This window comes from Aulostomus chinensis, chromosome 3 (assembly GCF_037954235.1).
Source record: "Aulostomus chinensis isolate RoL2024-O1b breed Wild chromosome 3, RoL_Achi_v1.0, whole genome shotgun sequence".
Classification (NCBI taxonomy): Eukaryota; Metazoa; Chordata; class Actinopteri; order Syngnathiformes; family Aulostomidae; genus Aulostomus; species Aulostomus chinensis.
This window is the reverse complement of record NC_141322.1, coordinates 6,101,839-6,127,561: the sequence shown is the minus strand read 5'-3', so window position 1 is coordinate 6,127,561 and position 25,723 is coordinate 6,101,839. Positions and strand designations below refer to the sequence as shown.

Below are 25,723 nucleotides of genomic sequence, written 5' to 3'. Positions count from 1 at the left end.
AACTGATGACTTACAAAGCTAAGTTCAATCGACATACATATCTGACAAAATGAACGAGGCTGCAATGTATACAGTGCAAAATTTCTCAAAGCAGCACTTTCAAGATGTGCAAAACACTGTATCAAAAGATCCTTCCAAAGTACAAGGTCTACTAAGTTGCCAATAAAACATTTTGGAGCCCAAATTCACTTTTAGCTCCAACCATGGCCTCAAGCAAATGTTACAACTATAGAATTGCATAGCCTTTACCAAAATCATGTTCACAGTGGCTATAATGGGTGGTTTACTGACTCAAACACCTACTGGTGTACACAACAGCCAGTCAAACCACAGCTCCAGTGAGCTGCATAAAAAAACAAAAAAAACAAAAACAATTGAGGCAACCCAGACCACAACATGCAGCAGGTACTTCCAAAGACCAAGTTCTAATAAGTTTCCAATAAAACATTTTGGAGCTCGAACCCACTTTTAGCTCCAACCATGGCCTCAAGCAAATTATTTAAAATATTGAATTGCATAGCCTTTACTAGAATCTTATTAACAGTGGCTTTAAGGGGTGGCTTACTGACTCAAATACCTATTGGTATACACAGAACAATCACGATAACAATAAAATACAAACAGTAGCACAGTTACTGCAATAAAGTCAAACCACAGCTCCAGTGAGCTGGACTAATAAAAAACAAAAAACAAAAAACATGAAAAGTGAAAAATTCAAAATGACCACGTCATCCCTTTAAATTTGCGGTTAATGATATATTCGGTAGTTATGACACTTGTGCGGAGTGCAGGTGTCGGCTCTTGCAATATGAGGGAAGAGCTTTTTGTCAGACCCGTCGGAAATCAGAGTGAATAATTTAGCCTACACAGCAGCCAAATGCAATTTAGACACACTTAGAATTGTGCTCCATGTGAAATAGAGTTGAATTCTGTGGAGGCAGACCATTAATTTGGTAGGGGGGGGGGGCAGGCAATTGTCAAAAATTAAATCAAACGTGACGGACTTAGCCGGTGGTCCACTGGTGATACATTCGTCCTATCGCCCAAGCATACCTCCAAGATGTAGAGATATGTTTCAGGACAGTTTGCAGTGCATATGTAAGTCATATGTCAAAATCTTTCATTACAAAACCCCAAATATGCATGAAAATGATGTGCTTCAAAGTATAATCAAATATTTTATAAAAGAATAACCAACCAAATTATTCAGTGTTCCTACAAGTTTCAACAAGTAAAATAAAAGACATTTTAAGACTTTTTTAAAAAGACTTTTTGAATGAAATTTTAGAGCTTTTCGTGGCACCATATGATAGCTTTTGGTCATCAATGAAATGGTTGGTCCAAACACACAAAACACTCCCACAAAACATTTAACACCATAGACCTAAAATGTCAATTCAAGACTTGCCACCTCATTTTTAAGACCTAACACTAAAATGTTAGACTTTAAGGGCCTTAAATTGGGATTTTAGACTTTTAGCACTTTTTAAGACCACATGGGAACCATGACTATTAGGCAAAAAAAGGTGATTTTAATTTCAATCAAGGCCTATTTTAATGTACGGCCACCATGATGTCTGTTCAGAAAAATTGTGGCCCTTCAACAAACATATTTGAGTATCCCTGCTCTACGGTATTTGTATGCACAGTGAACGTGGAGATAAGAGTCAATACCTCCCCTTCATCACAGAAGCATTACATGTTGGCAAGGAAATGAAAATATAGGTTTAAAAAAATCAATACACTTACATTATACTCCTTCACGAACTTTTCAGGGTCTTCATTGAGATACACAGCTACAGCCTGGAGGCTGCAAGCTCTCCTTGTTGTCATGGAGTCATTCTGCAAAACACAACAGGAAATACACTGACAAGAATCCCAGAAAGTAATACACACAAAGGCATATCTACTATACTGATAACATTTTGTGTGTATATTAAAGCGTTTTTGCCCTAGAATACAGGCCTTTCGTTCGGTCTAAGTGTCAAAACAAAGCTCCCTTAACGTGCTGGCAGATAGCGGTGGACTCAAACTAGATAAAACATGTAATATCAAAACAAACTGTATCAAAAGGAATTAATGATACCAGCGGTCCACTCCATGGACAATGACAATGACTGCAATACAGTGTTACTGCGGTAACAGGAGAGTGCAGGGTTTTGTCTGCATTATAAAATTTAAGAGATTACAACTGTTAGGGTTAGACTTCACCCTTGCTCCCATGTGCCGGCTGCATTTACACTTACCGAGGCTGTGTCGCAATCAAGTCTCATTTCTTAATCATGCCTCTAATTCCTTTAAAAAAAACAAAACATAAACCGCTTCCGGATATATGGAACCCCAACATGGGGTTTCATATATCCTGAAGGGGTTTGTTCCTCCATAACAACCGGCCATCTAAAATTATCCTGCTTATTACACAGTTACGAGTGAAATAATTAATTTGAAACATAATGCTGCTCAAAATACCACTTAAAATATGACATAAACAAGAGATTATGGGGTGCGTTTGTGTAGCCGACTTGCATCACCATTGAGACAAGCGGAGAGCTGTGACGTTTGGTCAGACTCTGATCGGAAGGTTTGATTTTCAGCCCTATGATGTGGAAGGAGCCTCCACTCTCCAATGGACCAATCAGGAGAGCAGCATTATGTAGAGCCATGTAATAATATACAATTAACTATTCACACACCTGGTCAATGACAGCCATAATGTTTGTGATGTTGCGTCCCGCTGCTCCTCCTTTCTTGCGGAACACACTGGATAACCTGTCCATGTAATGATCCAGCTTCGACATAAACTTCGGGATGAGCGGGATGGTTGTAATGCATGTGAATTCTGCACTCACCTAGGCACATTTGAAACAAGATTAAAACTAAATACAGAGGAAGATTTGTACATTTTTAAAGGAAAACACCAACTTATTTTAAAATATGCTCGATCAAACCCTTCCAGAGAGTAATGTCAGATGATACATACCTGAGTTTTGAAAAGTCCCCTAAAGCCCGTTCTTTGGGGGGTCCAGCCCAGTCTAGCTGTTAGCCCTGTTGCTAGTTCCCATTCGTTACACAGAGGACCAGTGGCTGTACATTTAAAAGTGCCAAAATGATCCACTAACCACTCCAAACTTTTCCTAATAACGTCTCTCATGTACCATACCTCTGCTTCTCAGCTTCCAAAATCCGTTTGAATTACGTTGATAACGCAAACGGTCGAGGAGCTACGGTAGTCTGAATCTTGCTTGCTGATGTCCATCGCCGGTGACGGCACCGCTTTCCGACATTCTTTGGATGGTGGAAAGATGCCGGAGTGCCCAGAGAGAACCCACGCAGGCACAAGGAGAACATGCAAACTCCACACAGAAAGATCTCGTGCCAGAGCTGGGACTTCAACCCGGAACCTTCCTGCTGTGAGGCAACAGTGCGAACCACTGCACCACCGTGCAGCCATTATTGCAGGCAGCCAAGGAATTACAAAGTAATGGGTAAATTTTACGTATTCGTTAACAGTAAAAAATATAGATAATAGGGTAAAAGATATGCCAAAGCCGTGAGTCCTGTGCTCCAAATTGTTCATGTGTTAGACCACGTTTTTGAGCAAGCGGTACAGTGAACTCTACAAACTGGACTGATATCTTCCTCTTGCTCCTGCTGCTGTCGAGCTGCAGAAATTAAGGTAAGCTATTTACGTACAGCTATTGCTGTGTATAGTGCAAATGCAAATGGTAATTTATGAAATGATGAAATATTCCACCTCACTTGTATTCGGCGTGCGTCTGTGTTACGTGCCGTTACTTGAAACGAAAGTTTGAATCTGTCCCTGGCGGCACCACAGCTTTTTCATTGCCCGGACAAATCGCTGCATGGAGAAACAAACATAACTGATCTAAAACGTAGAACTGCCGGTAAGAAGGGTTTGCCCTGAAATGTGTTTGCGGTGTGGTTTGTACAAGATTAGTCAGCATGCATGACTGTGTCTGACTGCTGGTTTTAAGGTTAGCAACTAGTCAACAATGTTTTTTTCTAATGCTATTGAATGGGTAGAGGTTTGAATGGGCAACACACAGACTGTAAAGGCGATAGTTCAGCTTTTTAATATGCCGTTGTGTGGTAAGGTATAAATGGCCATTAAGTGTAATATGTGCAGTAGAAAGGTCTCTGCTCTCTCCCACTGAGAGACACCGGGGCACATCACGCTGCACCAAGACGCACTGTTGTCACTGTTGTCAATGAGGGACAATTAAGCAGTGTATTTCCGCCGCCTACGAGAAGTCCCATCTCGAAATGATACACCAGTTCAAGAGTAGGCTACAATATGAAGCAAATATTTACAATGCATCAGCTGGTTGGAAAAAACTACCACCATTGAAACATCTGTTGCAGGCAGTGTCTGTATATGTTGACCCTCACTATTTACCTGCTCTTCTGCCTTTCAGGTCCTCTCGTCGCTCCTCTTGTTACCAGTTCTGGGGCTGACCCACCTAACCAACCACCCCCCCCCCATCCATGATATCCTGTACATTAACATGACATATGTATAATATGTATAAGTTTTCTAAATAAAATAAATCCCCTACCACCGATGCACAATCCTTGCCCTGAGGTGACAGTCGATATTTGCTTGGTCCCTTTAAGAGCCTACTATCCCTTCAAGCATTAAGCATCAAGCATGCCAAGCAAACCAGGCAAGTATGGACTCAAGATCTGGTCAGCATGTGATGCCAGGGGCAGCTATGCCTAGAATATGCAGGTCTACACAGGGAAACCTATTGATGGAAGGCCAGAAAAAGCCAGTACATTTGTGTTGTACTGGACTAGCAGCTGGTCTCAGGGGGCGTTATATTACATGATAACTTTACACATCATTTGCACTTGGTCAGGAGCTGCTGAAAAAAAAGTTCACCATATTGAGGACAGAGTGAAAGAACAAGCCTGAGCTTCCCCCTTGGCTGTTGTCAACCAGAGAGAGGGGCACTGTCATCAAAATTTCTTCCCACTAAGACATAGTCTTCTATCATATGTTCCCGAGAAGAATGGAAATGTCATCCTGATGAGCACGCTGCACAAATACGATACTGTCAGCACCACAGTGAAAAGGAATCCTCCATCCATCCTTCTAGGGTGTACTCCACCTCTCGCCGAGGGCAGCTGGGATAGTCTCTAACCCCCCCGCAACCCTTAACAGGGTAAGCGGAAGAAAATGGATGGATGGATTGGATGGCAATCAGCCCAGCCTAGAATTGGGAGAAATGCTTCAAAAGTAAGTCTTCCTGGGAGAGCTTGGGAAAGCTTTTGTGATTCATCTCATTCAACTATGACAGCACCTTCCCTGCACACCAGACTCTGCCAGACTGGTTAGGAGTCTGTAAGCCCCAGCTACTTTCCCGGCCACTCGTCCACATGTTGGAGACAATGTTTACAGCATTAAAAGGTGTTAAATAGGGTTTGGTGATGATTATGTTTGAATGATTTTTTTTTTTTTGTGACAATGTAGGAGCAGTTAAACCAGACTGGTCCAATTTTAATGTATGTGTCAATATTCCTGGCTGCCATGAGCATGCATATTCAACTGCACATGCTCAATGGGCAGAACATACACACCAGAGACACACACTGGCTGAACTTTCTGTTAACCCTCTGCTAAATTGAAAATGGATTAATAACTAAACTGTGGGGCAGCACAGTGGTGCAGTGGTTCGTACTATCTCCTCACAGGGAGAAAGTTCCGGGGTAAAAGCCCCAGCTCAAGCACGGGGTCTCTCTGTGTGGAGTCTGCATGTCCTGCCTGTGCCTGCATGGTTTCTCTCTGGGTGCTCCAGCTTCCTCCCACAGGCCAAAGACATGCAAGAGGGGACGAGGTTAATCAGATACTCTAAACTGTGACTGTGCGAGTGAATGGTTGTCTGTCTATATGTGTTGGCCCTGCCATGGACTGGCGTCCCGTCCACGGTGAACCCCGCCTCTCGCAGGAAGGCAGCTGGGATAGGCTCCAGCCCCCCAGCGACCCTTACCAGGATAAGCAGTAGAGAATGGATGGATGGATGGATGGATGGAATTGTGTGTCTCTTCTTTATTTGCCAAATGGATGACATTCTAATAGCATAATAAAACATTTCACGGTAGTCTTGTGATAGTCAAAGAATTTATCCAACAATTTATTTACAACTGCAACAGTAGGCTGATAATGATTACATAGCATTATTTATATGGCAGTTATCTAAAAAAAAGTTATGGAGTGCTTTAATAAAATGTAATAAAATGAAAAAGAACAGATAAAATCATAGTCAATAATGACACAACAGCCATGATAACAATATGAAAATATTAGAATAAAATAAATTAAAATATCCCAATTTATTCACGATAATAGAGATAAAACTGTCACTTATTAACTTTTCAAGAATGCTTTCTGATAAAGAAATGTTTTCAGAAAAGACTTTAAAGATGCTAAAGAGGTGGCCTGTTTGAAGCATGTAATGATGTAGAAGGCTCATTAGGCAATCGTGTCCCAACAGTTGTGTAAGAACTGTGGACAAAAATGGAAGCCACTGAAGTGCATTGTAGCTTTAACAGGGAGACATTTGCGCAACTCAGGATTTCATACTTGATCTAAGGCAACACACTGATAGCACCAAGGGAGAAATGTGGGCTGCACTTTTTTCTTCTTAATGTGAGGGATTGACGCAGTATTTGCAATTCTAGGGTATTTGGTATTTATGCCTTTTAAACACTATCAGCAAATTTCGGTGCAAAATCCAGTAAAAACAAAATCATCAATTGTTCAGTTTGTTTTAGGTTTTCAAGTCCCATTTTTCCTGAATCAAAGGCTAGACAAAAAAAATAAATGTCTATAATGTAAAAATTACAGCAAGGGCTTTTTTCACAGTCAAGCAGGAGCTACATTTACTTTAAAGTTGGTCCATAAAAGCAAAATCACATGCTGCTCCACATACATAAAAAACTAGCAAGCAAGGCAAGTAAAAGGCTCACCATACATACATTCTTTGATGGTATAGTTGGCACTCCTCTGCTGTGCTCCAGAGTGTGGCACCTTGTGAGGTATGTTTTCCACTGCTCACATCTATAGAATAGCTTTGGATTGTCTGATCTGGCATAGAGTCCATCAGCTCTGTGTGTGCAGAATCCACTGTCAGTGTACACAACTGTGATGTTCAGGGAGCAGCTGTAGTCTGGCGTTACTGTCGTGATGCCGGCTGGGGTCACGTGCTCTTGTGTAGGTTGTGTCTTTTCAGAGGCAGAGGTTGAAGGTAAGGACACAGTAGGAAGTGTCCACTCTTTAAGTCAGAAAGAATGAGAGACAGAATTTAGATGTCATAGGTGTACTCCACCATTTTAAGATGTAAAGTTCTGCTTAGTTGCCATGGGGAGTAGTAACAAGACTTAGATGTCTTGTTTAGTGTTGGAGGTTAATAATATATTACTTTTAGGCTGTAAAAGAGAAATATAACGTGTTTCAAATAAAATTTAGTCATCGTTTCCAGTAAATTGTTACCACATTAGCTTTATTTTGCAATAGAGTAACTGGTTTATATTCACCAGTTACTCTACAGTAAAAGTACCCTGTCTGGTCCAGGGTGAATATATTTCATGTGTCAGGTGCTTGTATGAGGAAATAAATGAGTCCACGTTCTGGTTTCTCAGATATCTCCCACTTACACAACAGTGCCCCAAGTGGCAAACTCTGGTGCCAGGATAGTGACATGATTTAAAAAAAAAAAAAAACATAAATAAATACAAGCAAACTAAATGATTGACAGCAAATATATTAAAAGAACAGAAAAGACTAATGTCTAAAGAACTCTTACTTTACATGAAGTCATGGCTTTATATTCACACACCATAATTTTAAGTCTTAAAGTATCCCTCTCAGATGCTGTATTATCCAGCCTACAACTTCACAGCCTTTTCAAGTCTTTGTGCAATAAATCCATAGCGATTGGACCCTACAATTGTGAGAGGCTTTCCACATGAGTTGGGAGAGAAGATGGAATCTACTGAGGAACAGGTGCCAGAATGGGATGAAACTGGATAGTGCCATCTCCAGAGGGAGCTCCTGCAAATCACCTCAGGAGAAGAAAACTTCAAATGCTTGTAAGCCACCATTTTATTATGCTCTCAAATGGAATATCAATGTTAACCATATTGTGATAATGCAACAATTTAGGAACATTTGGGGTATCACTGGCAGGGATGTATTATTTCTGTAGTCAGAATAGACAGTTTTCTAATATTGTCAGTGTGGTATGGATAGGAAAGAGCTTAAAAAATATTGAAAATTCCAATTATGATCCAATAATGTATTTTCTGCTACCTGTGCTCAGGAAAAGGGGAGTATCAAGAGCGGAACCATCTGTTTTATTACTGCTAATATCCTAAGGTAGTGAGGACCTCTAACTCCTCTCATCAGTCTCCTAGCAGGTCTTTTCATGCACTAGACAATGTTGCATATTTCTTTGACCTAAAGACCCACTGCTTGTGGGTTTTTGATATATTTGTGTCGTATTAATCTTTAATCAAAACGGCAACTATTGAATCTTGAATGAGTGTGTGCTCACTGCAGTAGCCTCACCTTCAAGTTTGGATTTTAGATGTGATATAAGTGGGAATTTGCCCTGTTCACAGAATTGTCCAGAGAAATCATCCATATCCAGTGTCCACACAGCAGCTCCTCCCAACTGCATGCTCCTAAGATAATCCACCTGACAGACAGAGTTCACTCAGTTGGATGCACATGCTTAAATTCTGGTCAAAATATGAACACTTCCACAGCAGACACTGGTTCATACCTTGCCATCGTAGCTCCTCTGGTTATCGAAGCCAACCCATTGATTACCTTTGACAGCAAAGGGAACTTTCTGACTGTCAGCCCAATGAACTGACGTGCCCTTCAGGAATGAACACGTCTGGCATAGAAACATCAACATACATATATGTGTCATTGTGATTATTCTGTGTTTGCAGTTTTTTGTCTCAGTAATACGGAATTCTAATAAGCAGTTTTAATAAGCCAGCACTGGGAACACATGATCAGGTTTCCTGTGTCTCGGTTGTTCATTAGTGCTCATCGGCTACAGCTCTGTTCCTGCCCTCGTGTTCTCTCACCTGTGTGATTAGTTAAGTTTATATTTCAGTCAGTCCTTTATGAGAACTGTTGTTATTAATCTTTTCTGTTTTGCCTGTGGGTCACTGTGTTTCCTGAGTCTATTTGTTTTTAAAGTTTTTATTTATTTATTGCTGGATTAATAAATCACATTATAACTAATATCCATCCTGCCTCTGCTGAGTCTCCTGCCTCCATTCTTCATACCATGACAATAATAACCTGAAAAATAGCCAGTACTGGGGAAGGTGTTCCTCTACAAAGGGTGCCTATATGCACCAAAACATGTAGTACACTCTTTCTCCACATTCAGATGCATCAAGAGTGAAATGAGCATGAAAATGTTTGGTCCTCCATGCCATTTCCATGGCTGGTGCATGCCTCTTTCTGATGCTTTTGGTCAAATGCATTCTGACAGATTTTGTAGCATGGTGGCCCAGATTAACCCATGATTCACTGATCCAACATAGATGATGGATGGGAAGAGGTGACAAGCTGGCAGGATTTGAGGTGATGGCTTGTTACAGTAGTTAATCATTTTTGGGTAAGTTGATTTAAATCTGTGCATCCATGTGTGTCATTTACTTTCATCAATAAACAAATTTGTAGAATTGGAAATGATCTGGATCAGCCTCACCGTTTCCCAAGCACTGTTGCATTAAATTCATGTAAATAGTAAATGATGTAAGTAAATAGATAAATAAAACAAAAAAGTGTGTCATGAACAATAAAAATACCCAGTTCAGGCACAAGACATGCAGAAATATGGACACAGGCACAAAAAATATCCATTTTAAAACTCTCTTTCATAAAATAAACTTTGTGTGATCAGAAGTCTTGATTTGGCTTCTTACATTATGTGTGCTTCATTTCAAGTTACTGGAATTAATTTATACATATTGTCTTACCTCATAGTAAGACCAGAGGCCACTCTGCTGGGTGAAGGGCCCCGGGGTGGCAGGACCACTCACTGGAGCACCCAGACCTGTGGCCGTGGTAGAGAGTGTAAAGGCACGGGCGTGGGTGGGGAATCCCAGCAGCAACTTTTTGGCCGGAGCACCTCGCTCCATCCAGTACTGAATAACAGAATCCTTGCAGGACAGAAGTGGAGAATTGTTAATTGAATTTTGGTGGTGAATTATTATCTGGTTGGTGAGATTATGATAACTATCAAAGAACAGATCCTGAGCTTGTTTGTTTTTTTTCTTAAAAGTGGTGTCCTGTGTTGAGTTTCTGTAAGGGGGTTACTGATGCTGTTGCAGGTTTGGTTACAAAATCCTTTAAAAATGTCAAATGAACTGAAAAACATCATCAAGAGGGGAACTGTTGTGAAAATGTAAATGTGATCTGAGCTTGTTCTTCTCTCCATAACACACCAAAATAAATGCGTTTATGAAAATATTTAAGCTGCTTAAAATATTTGTTGACCAGGATCAAGGTGGTGGTCCAAACTGAACTACATGTGAAGAAGATGTGATGACAAACACGCTGGACTGGCTGCAGTAATTATTGAAACCTTTCATGTGATCCCAGCTAATGCCATTTATGCACGTAAAAACAATAATAGTGATTATTTGTATCAGTATCGTACAGGTTTGACGAGTACATGGAAGGTACATCTTGAATTAAAAATTGAATAATTACTATGTTAGCACTGTTCTCATTGTACAGTGGACTGTGGTGGACTGTCACTCCATCTTCACCAGCATGGAGGTCAAATGTCTTCACACTTACGAAGTCCAGGTACCTAACCAGAGAAAAGGAGATAGAAATGCGTTATTTATTAGATAGAATGATCATCTCATTGACAGCGTATTGGTGCAAAGCTGACATGAATGTGAATCTCACTTTGACATCTCCGAGATTTCATATCCTGTATCGATGAGTTTTGTTCCCGCTGTTACAGTGGCAGAGAGAATCAGCTGTGTGTTCTTCTGTCCTTCACTCTCTGCTTCATAGGCTTTCCTCAGCTCCTACAAGTCCACCATGGATCAACAAGAAGTACAAGAACAGGTACCAGTATGGTTTCTAGCGCTGCGCAAGGAAATAACTTAGTGACAGTGCTGTAATGATATTCATTCAAGTCCTTCATGTTGATTTCATGCCACAATATATCATGATAGAATCTGATGGAGACCCATGCATATGTGATAATTCAGTGCGTTACTGTTACAGTAGGTCAGTGACAATTTATTTTTTGGCTGGTGGTGATTGCCTGTCATGGCAGTAATCCCAGAACCCATTGGTAGACACCAGTGTTGAGGGATGCCATCAAGCTGAAGAAGGAGTTCTATCAGGCCTTTTTGGCCCTTGGGATTTCGGAGGCAGCTGACAGGTACCAGCAGGCCAAATGGTGTGCAGCTTTGGTGGTCCTTGAAGCAAAACTCAGATATGGGAGGAGTTTGGATAGAGCATAGAGACCGAATGGCTTCAAAGAGATTCTGGACCACCATCCGCCATCTCAGGAGAGGGAAGCAACACAATGTCAACACCATGTATGGTGCAGGTGGTGTGGTGCTGACCTCAACTTGAGATGTTAAGAAGGGGGACCGAAGGGTGTGTTCAAACTATCATGGGATGACACTCCTCAGCCTTCCTGGTAAGGTCTATCGAGGAGGGTGCATCGGATAGTTGAACCTTGGATCCAGGAAGAGGTTTTCATCCTGGCGGTGGAACTGTGGACCAGCTCTACACTCTCAGCAGGGTCTTTGAAGGTAATGGAGTTTGTCCTACCAGTCTACATGTGTTTTGTGGACTTGGAGAGGACATTCGACAGTGTCCTTTGAGGAATCTTGTGGGGGGAGTAGGAATGTGGGGTATTGGACCGCCAGATTCAGGCGGGTTGCTCCCTGTATGACAGGTGCCAGAGCAAGGTACATTGTTGGCAGTAAGTCAGACTCATTTCTGGTGAGGGTGGGCTCTGCCAGGGTTGCCTTTCTTCACCAATTCTGTTCATAACCTTTGCATCTGTCTGTTGTGTTGAAGAGGGAGCTAAGCCCAAAGGCAAAGCTCTCATTTTACCAGTCAGTCTACATTCCTACCCTCAGCTATGATCACGAGCTTTGGGTGATGACTGAAAGAACAAGATCGTTGGTACAAGCAGCCGAAATGAGCTTCTTCCAGAGGGTGGCTGGGCTCTCATTTACAGGGTGAGAAGCTCTGCCATCCAGGAGGAGCTCAGAGTAGAGCCACTGCTTTACTTGAATTTTTAAATTGGAGTTAATGCAGTTTTACTTCAGCACACATTTTAGGTAAAGAATTTTAACAGTTGGAGCAAATGCAGTGTCACGCACAGTAGTGTTAAACTATGACACTTAGCTCCGTGATGGATTATGTAATTCAGATAAATTTCAGGTATGTCACTGAGGCGCAAACCTTTGTCTGCAAGAAATAAAGGGAACAGTATTAAATTGCAAAAATCAACACAAGTTAAGTTTTATAAATGATACCTCATAACTCTGAATAACAAAAAAAACCCCACTGGTATGTAATATAATATAAAATTAACCAAGAGGAACTGGTTCAACTTTCAAAAAACAAAACCAGCACAGAAGAGAGAACTCCCTGCACTCCCTCAGGTAATTCAGAGAATGACAGACACAGCAGCAAGCAAATATATTAATTCCTTAAGGATAAAGGCTGCTCTATTGGTAAATGGTCTAACTCTTCCTGAGTATAAAGGATGGAGGGTCACAACATACAAAAATATGTTAAAAAGTTTTATTTTTATATCTGTTTTTCTTTATTCCGTTATAGAAAAGGTTGCTCTAAAAGTGCAGCTTTCCTTATGAACTTTAATGTAAGAGTACATTTTGTGGTGTCTTCAACTCTTACAGGTCATTTCATAAGTCAATAACATGATGAAAATTATTTTTCCCCAAATTTTGGTGTCTCTCATTAGGTGGTCCATCAATGTCTTTATCTGTGTTCTAAGTCAAAACCTGACAAAAATGCCTTTGTACAATTGTACCTACCAGTTGGGGTACCTTCCACGAGATTAAAAAAAAAACAACAACACTACCTCTCTTGCTGGTATTTCACGATGAGTAAAGGTAATAATGCCACCATCCACTGTACCTTGCAGAGCAGTGTGAACCATAGTTTTTCCTCTGGAGGACTTCTGTAAACTCCTGGGTACCTCCAGTCCAGATCAAGACCATCAAATCCATGAGCCCTCAGAAACTTGATAGTAGACTGGATGAATGTCTGACGGTTGGCTGGAGTCAAGCCCATGAGGGAAAACCTGCAGTGGATGATGTTTGTTACTATTATGAAGACTGAACAATGCCTTCCTATTTCCTATGTTTTAACATGAGCTGCAATGTCCACTGTGACCACTAGATGTCACTGAATCTTTGACACTGGGATCAAATAACAATGATAGATTGTAGATTGGGGCTGCACGGTGGTGCAGTGGTTAGCACTGTGGCCTCACAGCAAGAAGGTCCCGGCTCAGGCACGGGATCTTTCTGTGTGGAGTTTGCATGTTCTCCCCGTGCCTGCGTGGGTTCTCTCCGGGTACTCCGGCTTCTTCCCACCGTCCAAAGACATGCAATTTGGGGACTAGGCTGATTGGATTCTCTAAATTGACCGTAGGTATGAATGTGAGTGTGAATGGTTGTTCGTCTCTGTATGTTGCCACAGCGATGGACTGGCGACCTGTCCAGGGTGTACCCTGCCTCTTGCCCGTAGATGCTGGGATAGGCTCCAGCCCCCCTGCGACCCTTACTAGTAAGGAATAAGCGGAAGACGAGGATGGATGGATGGATGGATTGTAGATTGTGGATTAACAGGACATGGAATTTAGCATTTAAGCCTGAAACCCCTTGCAGATGTGTTCCATCAGCAGTGTGTATCAGAGTTAATAACCAAGCACACTGACTTCATTCACTCTTGCCACTTAAAACAAACAATTGTTTCTACAGAGAACCTGGCATTCTAAATGCCTAAAGGACCGCCGCATGATGACAAAAGAACAGAACTGTCGAAGAAATAGGGACATGAACATCACCCTGTTCAGTGTCAACTGATCACAGTTATTATTGACAGCAGTGCCTGATGCTCGTATTTCACATCTCAGATACAGCCAGTGTGTGTCAGGATTAAAGAACATTTCTGTCAGGATTTAGTAAAGACTGGCAACCAAAATTAGCCCTGGAAAGTCGTGGACATGTTACTTAAAGTGTAGTGGAGAGTATTTTAATAAATCACTCAATCAGTCATGGTTTACTGAGGTTTGTGCGGGGTCAGCAGAAACTCTTTCCTGCCATCAGACACCTCTGAGCTCCAGATGTCAGTTATTGCTGTGCACTCTTGCACTTCTGCACACTGGTTATTTATGTATTTATGCATTCTGTATTTTACTTTTTATATAGGAGTTTTAATTATTATTCCACTCACCAAGATCCAGCGCTTTCCTCTCGGACTGATAGTAATGTCTTCAGGTGGGGGCTTCTGATCATGAACACAGAAGAAAAATAACTGGCTGACGGAACAGAAAACATAATTACATATTATTTCCGTGAACCAATTATTACTTCTTCTTGAGCTCAATGAATGATCTGTAGAGGCTTCTCTCATTCGACCCGTACTCCGTGATCTCATTGGAATGGTTGATGACGGCAAAAGCATAAACCAGGTGAGTACACATGAAGGGGTCCATGTTTTCTGGAAGGAATTTCCCCACACCAGTTCTGTACTGTGACCAGTTGGTAAAATAACACACCAGTTTGGCTGTGGTTGCTGCTCATGGAGAGAAAATAAAACAGCTTATAAATGTTCTTATATCCTCAATAACATCTCCTTCTATTGCTGCATTGCTCACCAATCTGAATGAAGAGTTGCAGGACCACTGTATGAGGCAAAAGTGAAACTGTCATTAGATCTGAATGAAATGTTAAATTAAAAAGGAAATAAATATAAAAGAAGGGATTTCTCACCAATCATACTTGCTACTCCTGCATTCATGTCAGCTGTTCGCGATCTGCTCCAGGTGTTAGTCTATCTTGGTATGGCAGCTCACTCAGACAGACAGCAAAATTGGAGCTGTGTGGGATAACGTCACTGCAGTTGGATATACTGTCTCAAATTACTATGCATTTCAATGCCTTTAACTAACTTACTTACTTACCCCAAAATAGACCTGTCAAGTTAAAACGAAATACAAAAATGGATAAACCTGAGACTGTGCTTTTTTTGTCACTCATCTGGAAACATGAGAGTATAATGTAGTCAACTGCAGGGTTTTTTGTTTTTGGAATAAAATAAAGGATACTATGAGCAGAAAAGATGTGATACTGGTATTATTTAATTGATTCAACAATTTAAAGCAGGAAGCTCAAACTCCCAGCAACACTTTAATGCAGCGCTTTATCCGACCACCCAATCAGTCGTAGTAGCATTAGATTTTCATATAAATGAGAAAATAAAAACTGAAAACAAACAACCGATCATCAGCATCTGTCCACATCACATCTGTCTTGTCAATTAATTAAGAGTAGAATCACGAAAATATTCTCTTTTGTTGTTTTCTCTTAGTTCTGCGGCTCATCATCAATCCAATCTGTCTATTCCAAAAGCCAGTAGAATCAAATAAGTGGATTTTATTTGTTGGAATACTTGAAGGGGCTCCTCGTGACAAGACTTGGCAACCAGTAGCCCACAGGAGTTTTGAGTTTCAGGCCCATGACATTGAGTGTCCCACTTCCAGATTCGCACCTAAAGCATTTTTGACATGAAACCTGTGTTTGCAACTCAACTATGAACCATCCCTGCTTCTTTTAATATCCATCGATGTAATAAGGATACAGTTTTGCTTGCGGCGCTTGACAGGAACAACACAGTTGCCAGACAAAGAACACGTCACACTGTAGTGAGACGCTTTTTCCCCCGAGGCAACAGAGGAGCAGCAAAGACATGGGAAGAACTGCTGTACCATTTGCGACTCAAAATCTCACACAAATCAGAAAATGAACAATTTTAATTAAAAAAAGTTCAAAGTCTGTGATACCAAAAGATGAAAACAAACAAATAAAATCGTAGCTATAGTTTACATCAAGAAACTGCACTGGTTTACTGAGAACTATAGTGAAACATTTGGACCACCTTTCTGTGGACTGTGACTTAAGGACTTCTCATTCTCAGGTGCTGACATGTTCATCGACATCAATATTTAGTTTAGAGACATAAATGAAGGGTTTTAGATGAGGTGCAGGTTTTGCAGAATGAAATGGATCCACTGATTGTAATTTAGAGATAATTAGAGCCTGTTACACCTGCATTACCTTCTAATTTTTCTCCTTTAACTGCTTTTATGCGTAATGTTCTTTTTAAGTACGTGATTTTGTTATTGCTCTGTTGCATCCAGATCCTTAGAAATGTAATTCTGCTCCTCCACGAGTATTTTGCATGATTGGAATGACAAACAAACTTTAAACTTGAGACTTGACCTTGAAACATGAGAATGTGGTGTTCAGAGTTTACAATATTTGAATATCAACTAGAACTCAGCTCACACTGTAAAAATGTTATATTGTTGTGACCTTTTAACCATTGTTAGGGTGACCTTGAGTGCCCTGATAGGATAAATTGAATAAAATATATTATTAGTATAATTATTATCAGCATTATTTTTATTATTATTATTACTTTTATCAATGTTGTTTTTTTAAGTTTTAAACATTGTTTTAGCATAAATTTGCAATGTATGGTATTTTTGGGTGGCAGCACGGTGGTGCAGTGGTCAGCACTGTCACCCCACAGCGAGAAGGTTCTGGGTTTGAGCCGCAGCTCATTTATGGGATCTTTCTGTGTGGAGTCTGCATGTTCTCCCTGTGTCTGCGTGGGTTCATTCCAGGTACTCCAGTTACCTCCATCAATTCCAAACACATGCAATCGGGGACCAGGTTAATCCAGACTCTAAATTGACCGGACACGTGGCTGTGAGTGTGAATGGTTGTCTGTCTATATGTGTTGGCCCTGTGATGGACTGGTGACCTGTCCAGGGTGAACCCCGCCTCTCGCCTGAAGGCAGCTGGGATAGGCTCCACCCCCACACCCCCCCCCCCGCGACCCTTAACAGGATAAGCGGTAGAAAATGGATGGATGGATGGATGGATTTACAGCAGGTGCAGCAAACAGAGAATTGCAGCTTCATCAACAAAAGGAAAGTTTAGTAGAAGGGGTCATGATTTTTGAACGTTCATTCATCACAATATTAAGGGACCCTCAAGAATACTACAAAGTTGATAGAATGATGGCAGTTGATTAAACAATGTCACACATGACTCACAGCATCTCCTCCAGTTGTTCATCTTCCACACTTGAAACCAATATGGACTCAGATTTGAAGTGCAGGTTTGAAACTATTTAAAGGATTGAATCAGAATTTAGGAATATAAAATCCAAACTCGGTGTCTTTCTATGATTCTGATCTCACCAGGCTGAGCAGGGGCTCTGCTTGGTCCTCATCGAAGCGCTGCAGCTCTAACTCCCACAGGCTTCACACTGAAGTAAAAACCAATATCTTTACTCTCTGCTTCATTATGGGCAGGCGTTTGTGTGTCTTGTGACTCACCCCTCTCTCAGTTACCATTGCTACAGCACGTCTTCAACTGTACGGTGAGCCTGGAGATGAAGGAGCTCCCTCAGCAGAGAGATCTAACAACACAGAGCAGTTGAGTCATCCTGATATATATATATATATATATATATATATATATATATATATATATATATATATATGTGTATATATATATATATATATATATATATATATATATATATATATATGTATATATATATATATATATATATATATATATATATATATATATATATATATATAGTATACAGTTTTGGAAACAAATCAATAATATTTTTAATAAACCTAACAAAATTCGACAAAACAATTAGGATCAATTATGAAATTGTAAACCATTATTTTGCAGTCTCCAAAGCATTGAGTGATAATTTTTCTTCTATTTGTAGTTCATTCTTTTCAGATCCCTGTAGCACTTCTGTCACTTTTTGTCATATAACTACTGCTGACAGCTCAGTTGAGTTTGCCACTCATATTTTAATGTATCCTCTCGTAAATTTATTCAATCTGTGTCTGTCTTCTTGTGTGTCTCCCTCCATCTGGAAATGTGCTAAAATAACCCTACTTCATAAAGGGGATGATCCCCTTGATCTCAATAATTTCAGACCTATTTCTATTATAAGTGTAATCACTAAAACATTTGAGAAACTCATTTTTAATCAGTAATCTCAGTACATTAATGATTTTAATATTCTGTCACAATCTGGCTTCAGACGAAACTTCTCTACTACTACAACTGATAAAGAAACTCTCCTTAAATGTACTAATATTGTATCGTCTGTGTTTGATAAGGGTCTGCTCAATCTTCATTGATCTCACCAAAGCCTTTGACATGGTTGATCACTACCTACACCTTGACAAGCTCTACACCACTGGTTTATCTCGACAAGCTTTACTATGGTTTAATGCATATTTACGCAACAGTTGTCGTTGTGTTGTATTTAAAGGTATGCAATCCGATTATTTAGCTCTGGAAAAGGCTGTCCCAAGGTTCCACTTTAGGTCCTCTAATTTTTTTTAAATTTTTTTATTAATGATCTCCCATGTATTGGTTCTGATTGTAATGTTCATCTGTATGCTGATGATACTGTTATTTATGCATCTAATTCTGAGGTATCACAAATTCAAAGTTCACTACAGTCTGATTTCAATTTATTCATAACAGCGTTTGAAAAGAAACAAAGTATCTGTACTCACAAGCAGATATTGTACTTAAGTATCATTGTGAACACAAAACAAAAACTAAAAAACAAATGCATTTCAGCTGAAAGCCATCACTGTCTTATATATCCTGTAGGTTCTTTTCATTTGTGCTCATCATTATAATGCAGATCTATAAAATTTCTGATGTGTTATCATTTTTGGACCATGTCACTCAGAATTCTAGAAAAAAAACAATAAAGCTATAACAAGCTATATCTTTAAATAACATTCAAATAAATGATAAACATATCATCGTCTGATCAATCCCTGTTCATTTCTGGAAACCAATTCAACAAATAACACACATTTCCTCACTTACCTCTGCATTAAGCCCCACCCATTTCTGTGTCAAGCCCTGTCCCCTCCGATTACAGACACAGACACAGAAACAGATAATTTTGGTGTTTGTAAAGTAAGTAAGTAAAATTTTATTTGTATAGCGCTCTTCGCAGTACTAATACACAGAGTGCTTTACAATAAAAACAGATAAAACAGAAACAATCAGGTGACTGATATCACTGACACAACACAAAACAACATCATTAATAAAAACCATAGCCTTGTGACAGAGGACGGCCAACATTGGATGTGAGTGCAATTCCACCAGCAATAAATAGATAAGAAGACCATATAGCTGTGCAAAAAAAAGGAATAATGGAGCCCTGGAGAGGATGTAACCTCAGGCCTACGTTAGGAAGGCTTGCCGAAACATATGGGTTTTTAGCTGTTTTTTGAAGCTATCCGCGGACTGGGCAGCTCTTAGCGCCTGAGGAAGCAAGTTCCTGAGGCGTGGTGCCACTGCTGCAAAGGCCCGATCACCTTTGGTTTTCAATTTAGTGCGGGGCACTGCCAGGAGGAGCCCCTGGTCAGCTGACCGCAGAGAGCGACTGGGGGTATGATGGTGTATGAGGTCACAGATGTAGCTGGGAGCAGAGCCGTGGATAGCCTTGTAGGTGAACAGTAATAGCTTGTACTGGATCCTGAAAGTAACAAGTTTGTACAGATAAAGATACAGATAACGATGTACTTGCTCACCCCTACCAGTGACGATTTTACGTTATAACACACAGCAGTTTGTGACATCAAATGAGCATTACAGTAAGTTTGTTGCTGTTTTGCAATTTTAATTGCTTCCATTAGCTATGCTGGCATGGCTGACTGAGGTGATACTACACATGAACATAATTATAACCTTACCTACAACTGCCAGCTGTTGATAGTGTATGTCAAACTTTCTGTTTGAATGCTAGTCCACCCATGACCATCCCATACAGAGTCTGAGTGCTGTAGATGGCCTTGTCTAAGCCTGCTAATGTTGGAGAGTCAGCAGCTCAAGCCCCAGCCATCAGCCCATGCTAGTAACAGTAGATTTAACTGAATGACCATGACATATGAAATATGCCTGATTTTACTCTAATATTTATTAAAACAGAAGTATGACATTATGTACTCATTGAGTTACTTACTTGTCCAAAAATAGAAGAGTTAAGTCCTACTAAAACTGGAGTCCCATCAGAACCCGCAGGGTTCTCAACCTTGGAGAGGTGACAAATATTTACTCTGGTTTTATCTTTCTTTATCAGATGCTAACCAACATGATCTCTTTTGAGGTAAATCTGGAGGGTCATCTTCAGCTGAATGTTTCTGACTGCTCTCCGCAACATAACAACAACAATGGTCTGTAATACACAATCGGATCCGCTATGTTTGAACATCATGTTGATTCTAACCTCACAGAATAGCAGAACACTAGTGGGCTCACCAGGTTAGCTTTGATGTAATTATAGAATAAAGTCCAAAAAGTGATGTTTTAAGATGCTTATGCTGTGCCATCAGTGTCTGATTTATTAAAGTTAAACAACTAATAGCAATGATTTGCTAGCGTTGGCTATTTGCTCCCTGCAAAAAAACACAGTGCCTTGGGTGCCTACTTCCGGTACTTCGTCAGCTCTGGTTTCGCCTTCTTTTTCACTTGTTTCTCGTATTTTCAGTCGCATTGCTGCTGCACTTTAGCCACATCTCCATCGTTACAGTGCGTTGTCATGGCAACGGCAGGTTATTGACGAGTGATGCTGGATCAATGGGTCCAACTAACTTGGTTTTGGGAGAGTCCGTTTTTGTAAGGATATTAAAATTGAATACTGAATATAAAATTCAATGTATGAACATACATTTGTATTTTATCAAACTTTTTAAAATATAATTATTTCTCAAGACTTAATTATTATTAGGGTTACTGCTTTTTTAAAAATATATATATATTTTTGTAAAGCTTCATGTACCCCCTGGAGTACCTCCACGTACCCCCAGGGGTACACATACCCCCATTTGAGGACCAGTGCATTATTGTGCTGTTAACGTACGGTTAACTAAGTATCACTAATGGTTAACTAAGCATTATCTAACCTTTGATAATGTACACTTACTGTCAAGTGTTTAGCAGTGAGATTAAATGAAGGCCAAGGCTCAAATATTTGGACCAAAGTTTTTCAATACAGTTTTTACAATTTACATATCTCACAGGAAAATAATATCAACACAACACTTAACACTATCAACACTTTTAGGTGAATGATTGTATGCACAATGGATATAAGAGAACTTCAGGCTGTTTAATAGATGACATTTGAATCAGCTGTTATACACTTGTGCTCATGGCCACACACAACACTTGCAGCTGTCATCAAAGACTGATCCACTTCCACAGGCCCTCACATGGGTCACGCCCCCAGCACACATGTAGAAGCTGGCCTTGTCTGTGGGGTGGGGATACAGGCCGTCAGCTTTGCCACTGCAGAAGCCAGATCCTGGAGCGTGGGTGGTGGTGGTGGTAGTGGTGGTTGGGCGGGAAACAGTGCTAGCGCCAGGTTTGGGGGTGGTGGTAGGAGGAAGTGGGGGCAGCTCTGCATGATTGAGGGAGAAATACATGTAGTTTACTGATTAAAGCAAAGAAATTAACAACTTTTTCATTTTCTGAATCCCTAAGTTGACTTTGCATTAACCAATTTGAATTTGAAATTGCGATGTATTTCTGTTGTAACTCATAATTATTTGTTCCAGATTTACTTGAATTCTTAATTAAGAAGTTACAAGAAACTATGTTTCAGATTATTAAAATGATCATTTTTTAATTTTGTTTTTCAGACCCCTCTCTGCATCTGCAGTGTACAATTACAGGATGTGATCAATAAGTGAGCTGCATACATGTTTTATTATTCAGACGGAAGCTGTGCACTGTTGGCTATTGCTTTGCTTGAAACAGTCTTTCCAGATCCACAAATAAAACAAAAGAGATCACTGGGTCACATGAGAGAGTAGCCTATCCATGTTTTGGTCCTATCAGTCCCTGCAGCCTAAACCGATAATAATATAGGACCCAGGCTGAAAGGTATCCCTTTAACTTACCAATATTCAGCAGTTTGCGAAGATGTGACAGCAGAGGGTGTTTGCCCTCCCCGCAGAATCGCCCAGCAAAGTCATCCAGGTCAAGGGCCCACACAAAGGCACCTCCAAAATTATTCTCCTTCAGGTAGCGTACCTACCAGGAAGAAAATTAACAGGAATTGGCATGACTATCTTGGATAAATAGCAAGAGCAAAGATTATACGCAGGAGACACGGAACCTACTTTGGTCTCATAGCTGTCCTTGTTGTCAAATCCCACCCATTCTTTGTTCTTGGTGGCATAGGGAACTTTCTGGTCCTCAATCCACTGCGTGGTAGTGCCTTTCATGAAGCTGCAGATCTGGACCACAGACAATCTGGTCACGTTTTACAGCTCATCTTTTCACAGACAATACAATGACAGTGCAATTAATAACTCATCAAATTATAATGGATTTACTCTTAACCTCATAATAAGACCAGAATCCAGCTTCACGTGTGAATGGTCCAGCTGATGCAGGGCCACTAGCTGGGGCTCCAACACCAGTGTTTGCAGAAGTCAGACGGAAGGTACGACCATATGCAGCAAAGCCCATCCTCAGCTTCTCCACTGGGGTCCCGTTGTCTCTCCAGTACCTCATTGCGTAGTCCTAAAAAGTGGATGGAAAAAGTTAAGCTAGAGTTTTTGGACAGCAATCTGTCCAAGTTATTTTTTCCCAAAGCAAATGTTACTTACAGTGTTAAAGTAGATCAGGTCACCAAAATCCTCTGAGCCACGGAAAAGAGGGCTGTTGTGGCCAGTGAATCGCTCCCAAGTTCCATGGAAGTCGTAGGTCATCACATTGATGAAGTCCAGTTGCCTGGAGACGGAGAATAATTTAACTAGTTGTTTAACTACTGACTTCTCTGACGTTGCTCGATGATTAACTCAACCCAGAACCTACTCAGCAATCTCAGCAATTTCATATCCTCCATCAATTGTTCCCTTCCCAGCAGACACTGCAGCAGTCAGCATGAGCTGAGGGTTACCAGTGGCCTTTGCCTCAGCTTTGTAGGCAGCCACAAGTTCCTGAAGATATGTACCAAAGATGAAGTGAGAATAACAACCGCATTGCATAAACCACATAGCAAAGTCAACACTGTTTGAGTCGCAGCTGAGAAAATAATCTGATATGTTTTAGTGTACCCACCCTGCAGAGCAGAGTGAACCTCTGCTTGTCCTCTGGAGGACTTCCCCGGGCTCCAGGGTACTCCCAGTCCAGATCCAGACCATCAAATCCATGAGTCCTCAGGAATTTGATAGAGGACTGGATAAATTTCTGACGGTTGGCTGGAGTCGATACCATAATGGAGAACCTACAGGGAACATTATTTAGGGCTTTTATTAAACTAGTTAGAATTCAGAATTATTTTCATAGCAGTAGGCTTTCAGCCCTTTTGCCTTCAGCAGCTGGCTTTCAGCCCACCCACCAGAATATAGTCTTTTTACGTCTTTACAAACCACAAAATAATATATGTAGCCATAATTAGGACTTGTGGTTTTTGTATCAATGCTGTTGACATCGAATTGCTGTTTTTTTTTTCTAAAGCAAAGTTGTACATGCATGTTTACAATTTCAAAAATGACTCACTGTTGTGATCCAAAATTCCATCCACCGACAGCCAGCAGAGTCTTCAGATGAGGGTTCCTGGAAATAACAGAGCCGGAGGATGAAGATACGATCTCACATTTGTCAAGCTTCAGACATTATTTTAGCCTCACTGAGGATTTTGTGTGGTGGAGGACACTGAACAACATCGTCTGCTTACTTGGTCTTCAGTGCGTTGAAAGACTTGTAGAGGACATCATCATTCCACTCGTAAGTAACCAGCTCATTGTTAGGATTGATGATGGAGAAAGCATAGATGAGGGTGGTGCAAAGGAAGGGGTCTACACTCTGTGGTGTGTATTTCCCCTCACCTGGTCTGTACTGAGACCAGTTAGTGAAATAGCACACCATTTGGGTGGCAGATCCTGTGTGGGAGTAAAGGAGTTTTAGTGAAACCCACTCAAGTTATGGAAGCGCAAAATAAATTTTCAAAATTGGTTTCCAAATTTTCACAACTTACCCAGCTGGCAAATCACCAGGCATAAGCCTAAGAAAGATTGAAAATGTGAGTAATGAAACACATTTCACAGAAAATAAGTGCTAAAATGACATGAACATGTAGTATGAATCTATAAAATGCTGCCAAACCTGCAAGGATTGTGAGCCGGGTCATCTTAACCTCACTTGTTTCAACTTTGCTTGGAATGCTTTGGAACGAAAAGTAACACAGGCTCTTAACAACAGAACATAAACACTGTCAAGATTATCATAATTATCACAATAATTCAAATAAATAACAAATATAATTTCCCCTGTAAACTCACCCTGGGATCGGATGGGAGATCAATTTATCTGCAGCAGGGTTTCACCTTTTATACTGTTGATGGGGGGAGGCAGCCGAGCTCCTGATAAGAAGGGGTTGTAAATGTCATGAATATTAATATTAGTTTTGATAAGATCCTGTAAAGTTTGAGGCATAGCAGGCAATAATTTACTCAGCACAGAATTGCATGCATGCAGTCAACACATGAGCCGGCTATAAATTAGGTCAGTGACCGTATTATATAAGCTACCATCCCAAATGTCCTTCAATGACTGTGGATCATAATCCTGATCATTTGTTTCATGTATGGAATTGTCTCAATGTTGACAGGAGATGAAAGTGCCTGTATTCTATTTCATTTGTTTGAAAGATCTTCTGAATAAATATTATAATCTGACTTGGTTTTTTTTCAGAAACAAATAGAATTACCACATCAAAAAGGACACCTACTACTTCTCTGTTATAGAACACCAAAACATGGGAATATATGCAAAATACTTTTTTAATTTTATAGGTTTAAATGCTAATCACAAGATGACTAATTGCATGTATAGAACAACTCAAATTGTTTCATACAAAAAAAAAACAAGGACTGGGTTAAAACAAGAAAAAAGTCAAATAATTACAAACAAAACAAAATGATCAATATGCATGCAGTCAAAACACAGGTGAATTGTCAGGAAATCATCATCTTCCGCTTATTCCTACACATTAAGGGTCGCGGGGGGGCTGGAGCCTATCCCAGCGTCAACGGGCGAGAGGCGGGCTTCAAGCAGTTTCACCATGGTTAAGTTTATTTCTGAGAACAGCCAGTGCTCCCCTACACAATGGAGTGTACTCTGAGTGACATAGAGGCTTGTTTCCTCATGTGTGTCTTGAATACTGAGGCAGGTCTGGCTTCCAAACAATGTGCTTATGTTTTTTTCAGCGAGAAAGTTTAAACGTCCAAGTGAAGAAAGATTTTTATATATATGTATATATATATATATATATATATATATATAT

General features: G+C 40.3%; 2 protein-coding genes across 2 annotated transcripts; both read right to left on the bottom strand.

Moving 5' to 3' along the window:
- Nucleotides 1–322: 322 nt before the first annotated feature.
- Nucleotides 323–21,243, bottom strand: LOC147267449 (chitinase-3-like protein 1). The gene is made up of 12 exons (XM_086200926.1): nt 21,218–21,243; nt 19,743–19,903; nt 14,659–14,863; nt 14,522–14,575; nt 14,000–14,002; nt 13,199–13,364; nt 10,970–11,094; nt 10,766–10,868; nt 10,030–10,212; nt 2,694–2,849; nt 1,750–1,842; nt 323–343 (listed from the first exon to the last, which is right to left on the bottom strand). Exons 1-12 carry the CDS (start codon nt 21,241–21,243, stop codon nt 323–325), a joined length of 1,296 nt encoding a protein of 431 aa, XP_086057052.1.
- A 252-nt stretch (nt 21,244–21,495) lies between these two features.
- On the bottom strand, nt 21,496–24,846 carry LOC147267448 (acidic mammalian chitinase-like). Its single transcript, XM_086200584.1, has 12 exons — nt 24,720–24,846; nt 24,544–24,602; nt 24,416–24,442; nt 24,116–24,320; nt 23,938–23,994; nt 23,497–23,662; nt 23,251–23,375; nt 23,043–23,166; nt 22,774–22,956; nt 22,551–22,667; nt 22,329–22,461; nt 21,496–21,826 (listed from the first exon to the last, which is right to left on the bottom strand). Exons 2-12 carry the CDS (start codon nt 24,566–24,568, stop codon nt 21,576–21,578), a joined length of 1,413 nt encoding a protein of 470 aa, XP_086056710.1. The 5' UTR covers nt 24,569–24,602; nt 24,720–24,846; the 3' UTR covers nt 21,496–21,575.
- Nucleotides 24,847–25,723: the final 877 nt, after the last annotated feature.

Bases quoted from the DNA above. Each gene is read 5' to 3' on its own strand.
- LOC147267448 (XM_086200584.1), bottom strand. From the start codon at position 24,568: ATGACCCGGCTCACAATCCTTGCAG. The intron at 22,462-22,550 runs GTAGGTTCCGTG...TCTTCCTGGTAG, and splicing joins AGGACAGCTATGAGACCAAA to GTACGCTACCTGAAGGAGAA. The intron at 21,827-22,328 runs GTAAGTTAAAGG...TCAATCATGCAG, and splicing joins TCGCAAACTGCTGAATATTG to AGCTGCCCCCACTTCCTCCT.
- LOC147267449 (XM_086200926.1), bottom strand. From the start codon at position 21,243: ATGTGTACCCCTGGGGGTACGTGGAG. The intron at 11,095-13,198 runs GTACAGTGGATG...GTGGACTTGTAG, and splicing joins GGTTCACACTGCTCTGCAAG to GAGCTGAGGAAAGCCTATGA. The intron at 10,869-10,969 runs GTGAGATTCACA...TTCTCTGGTTAG, and splicing joins GAAATCTCGGAGATGTCAAA to GTACCTGGACTTCGTAAGTG.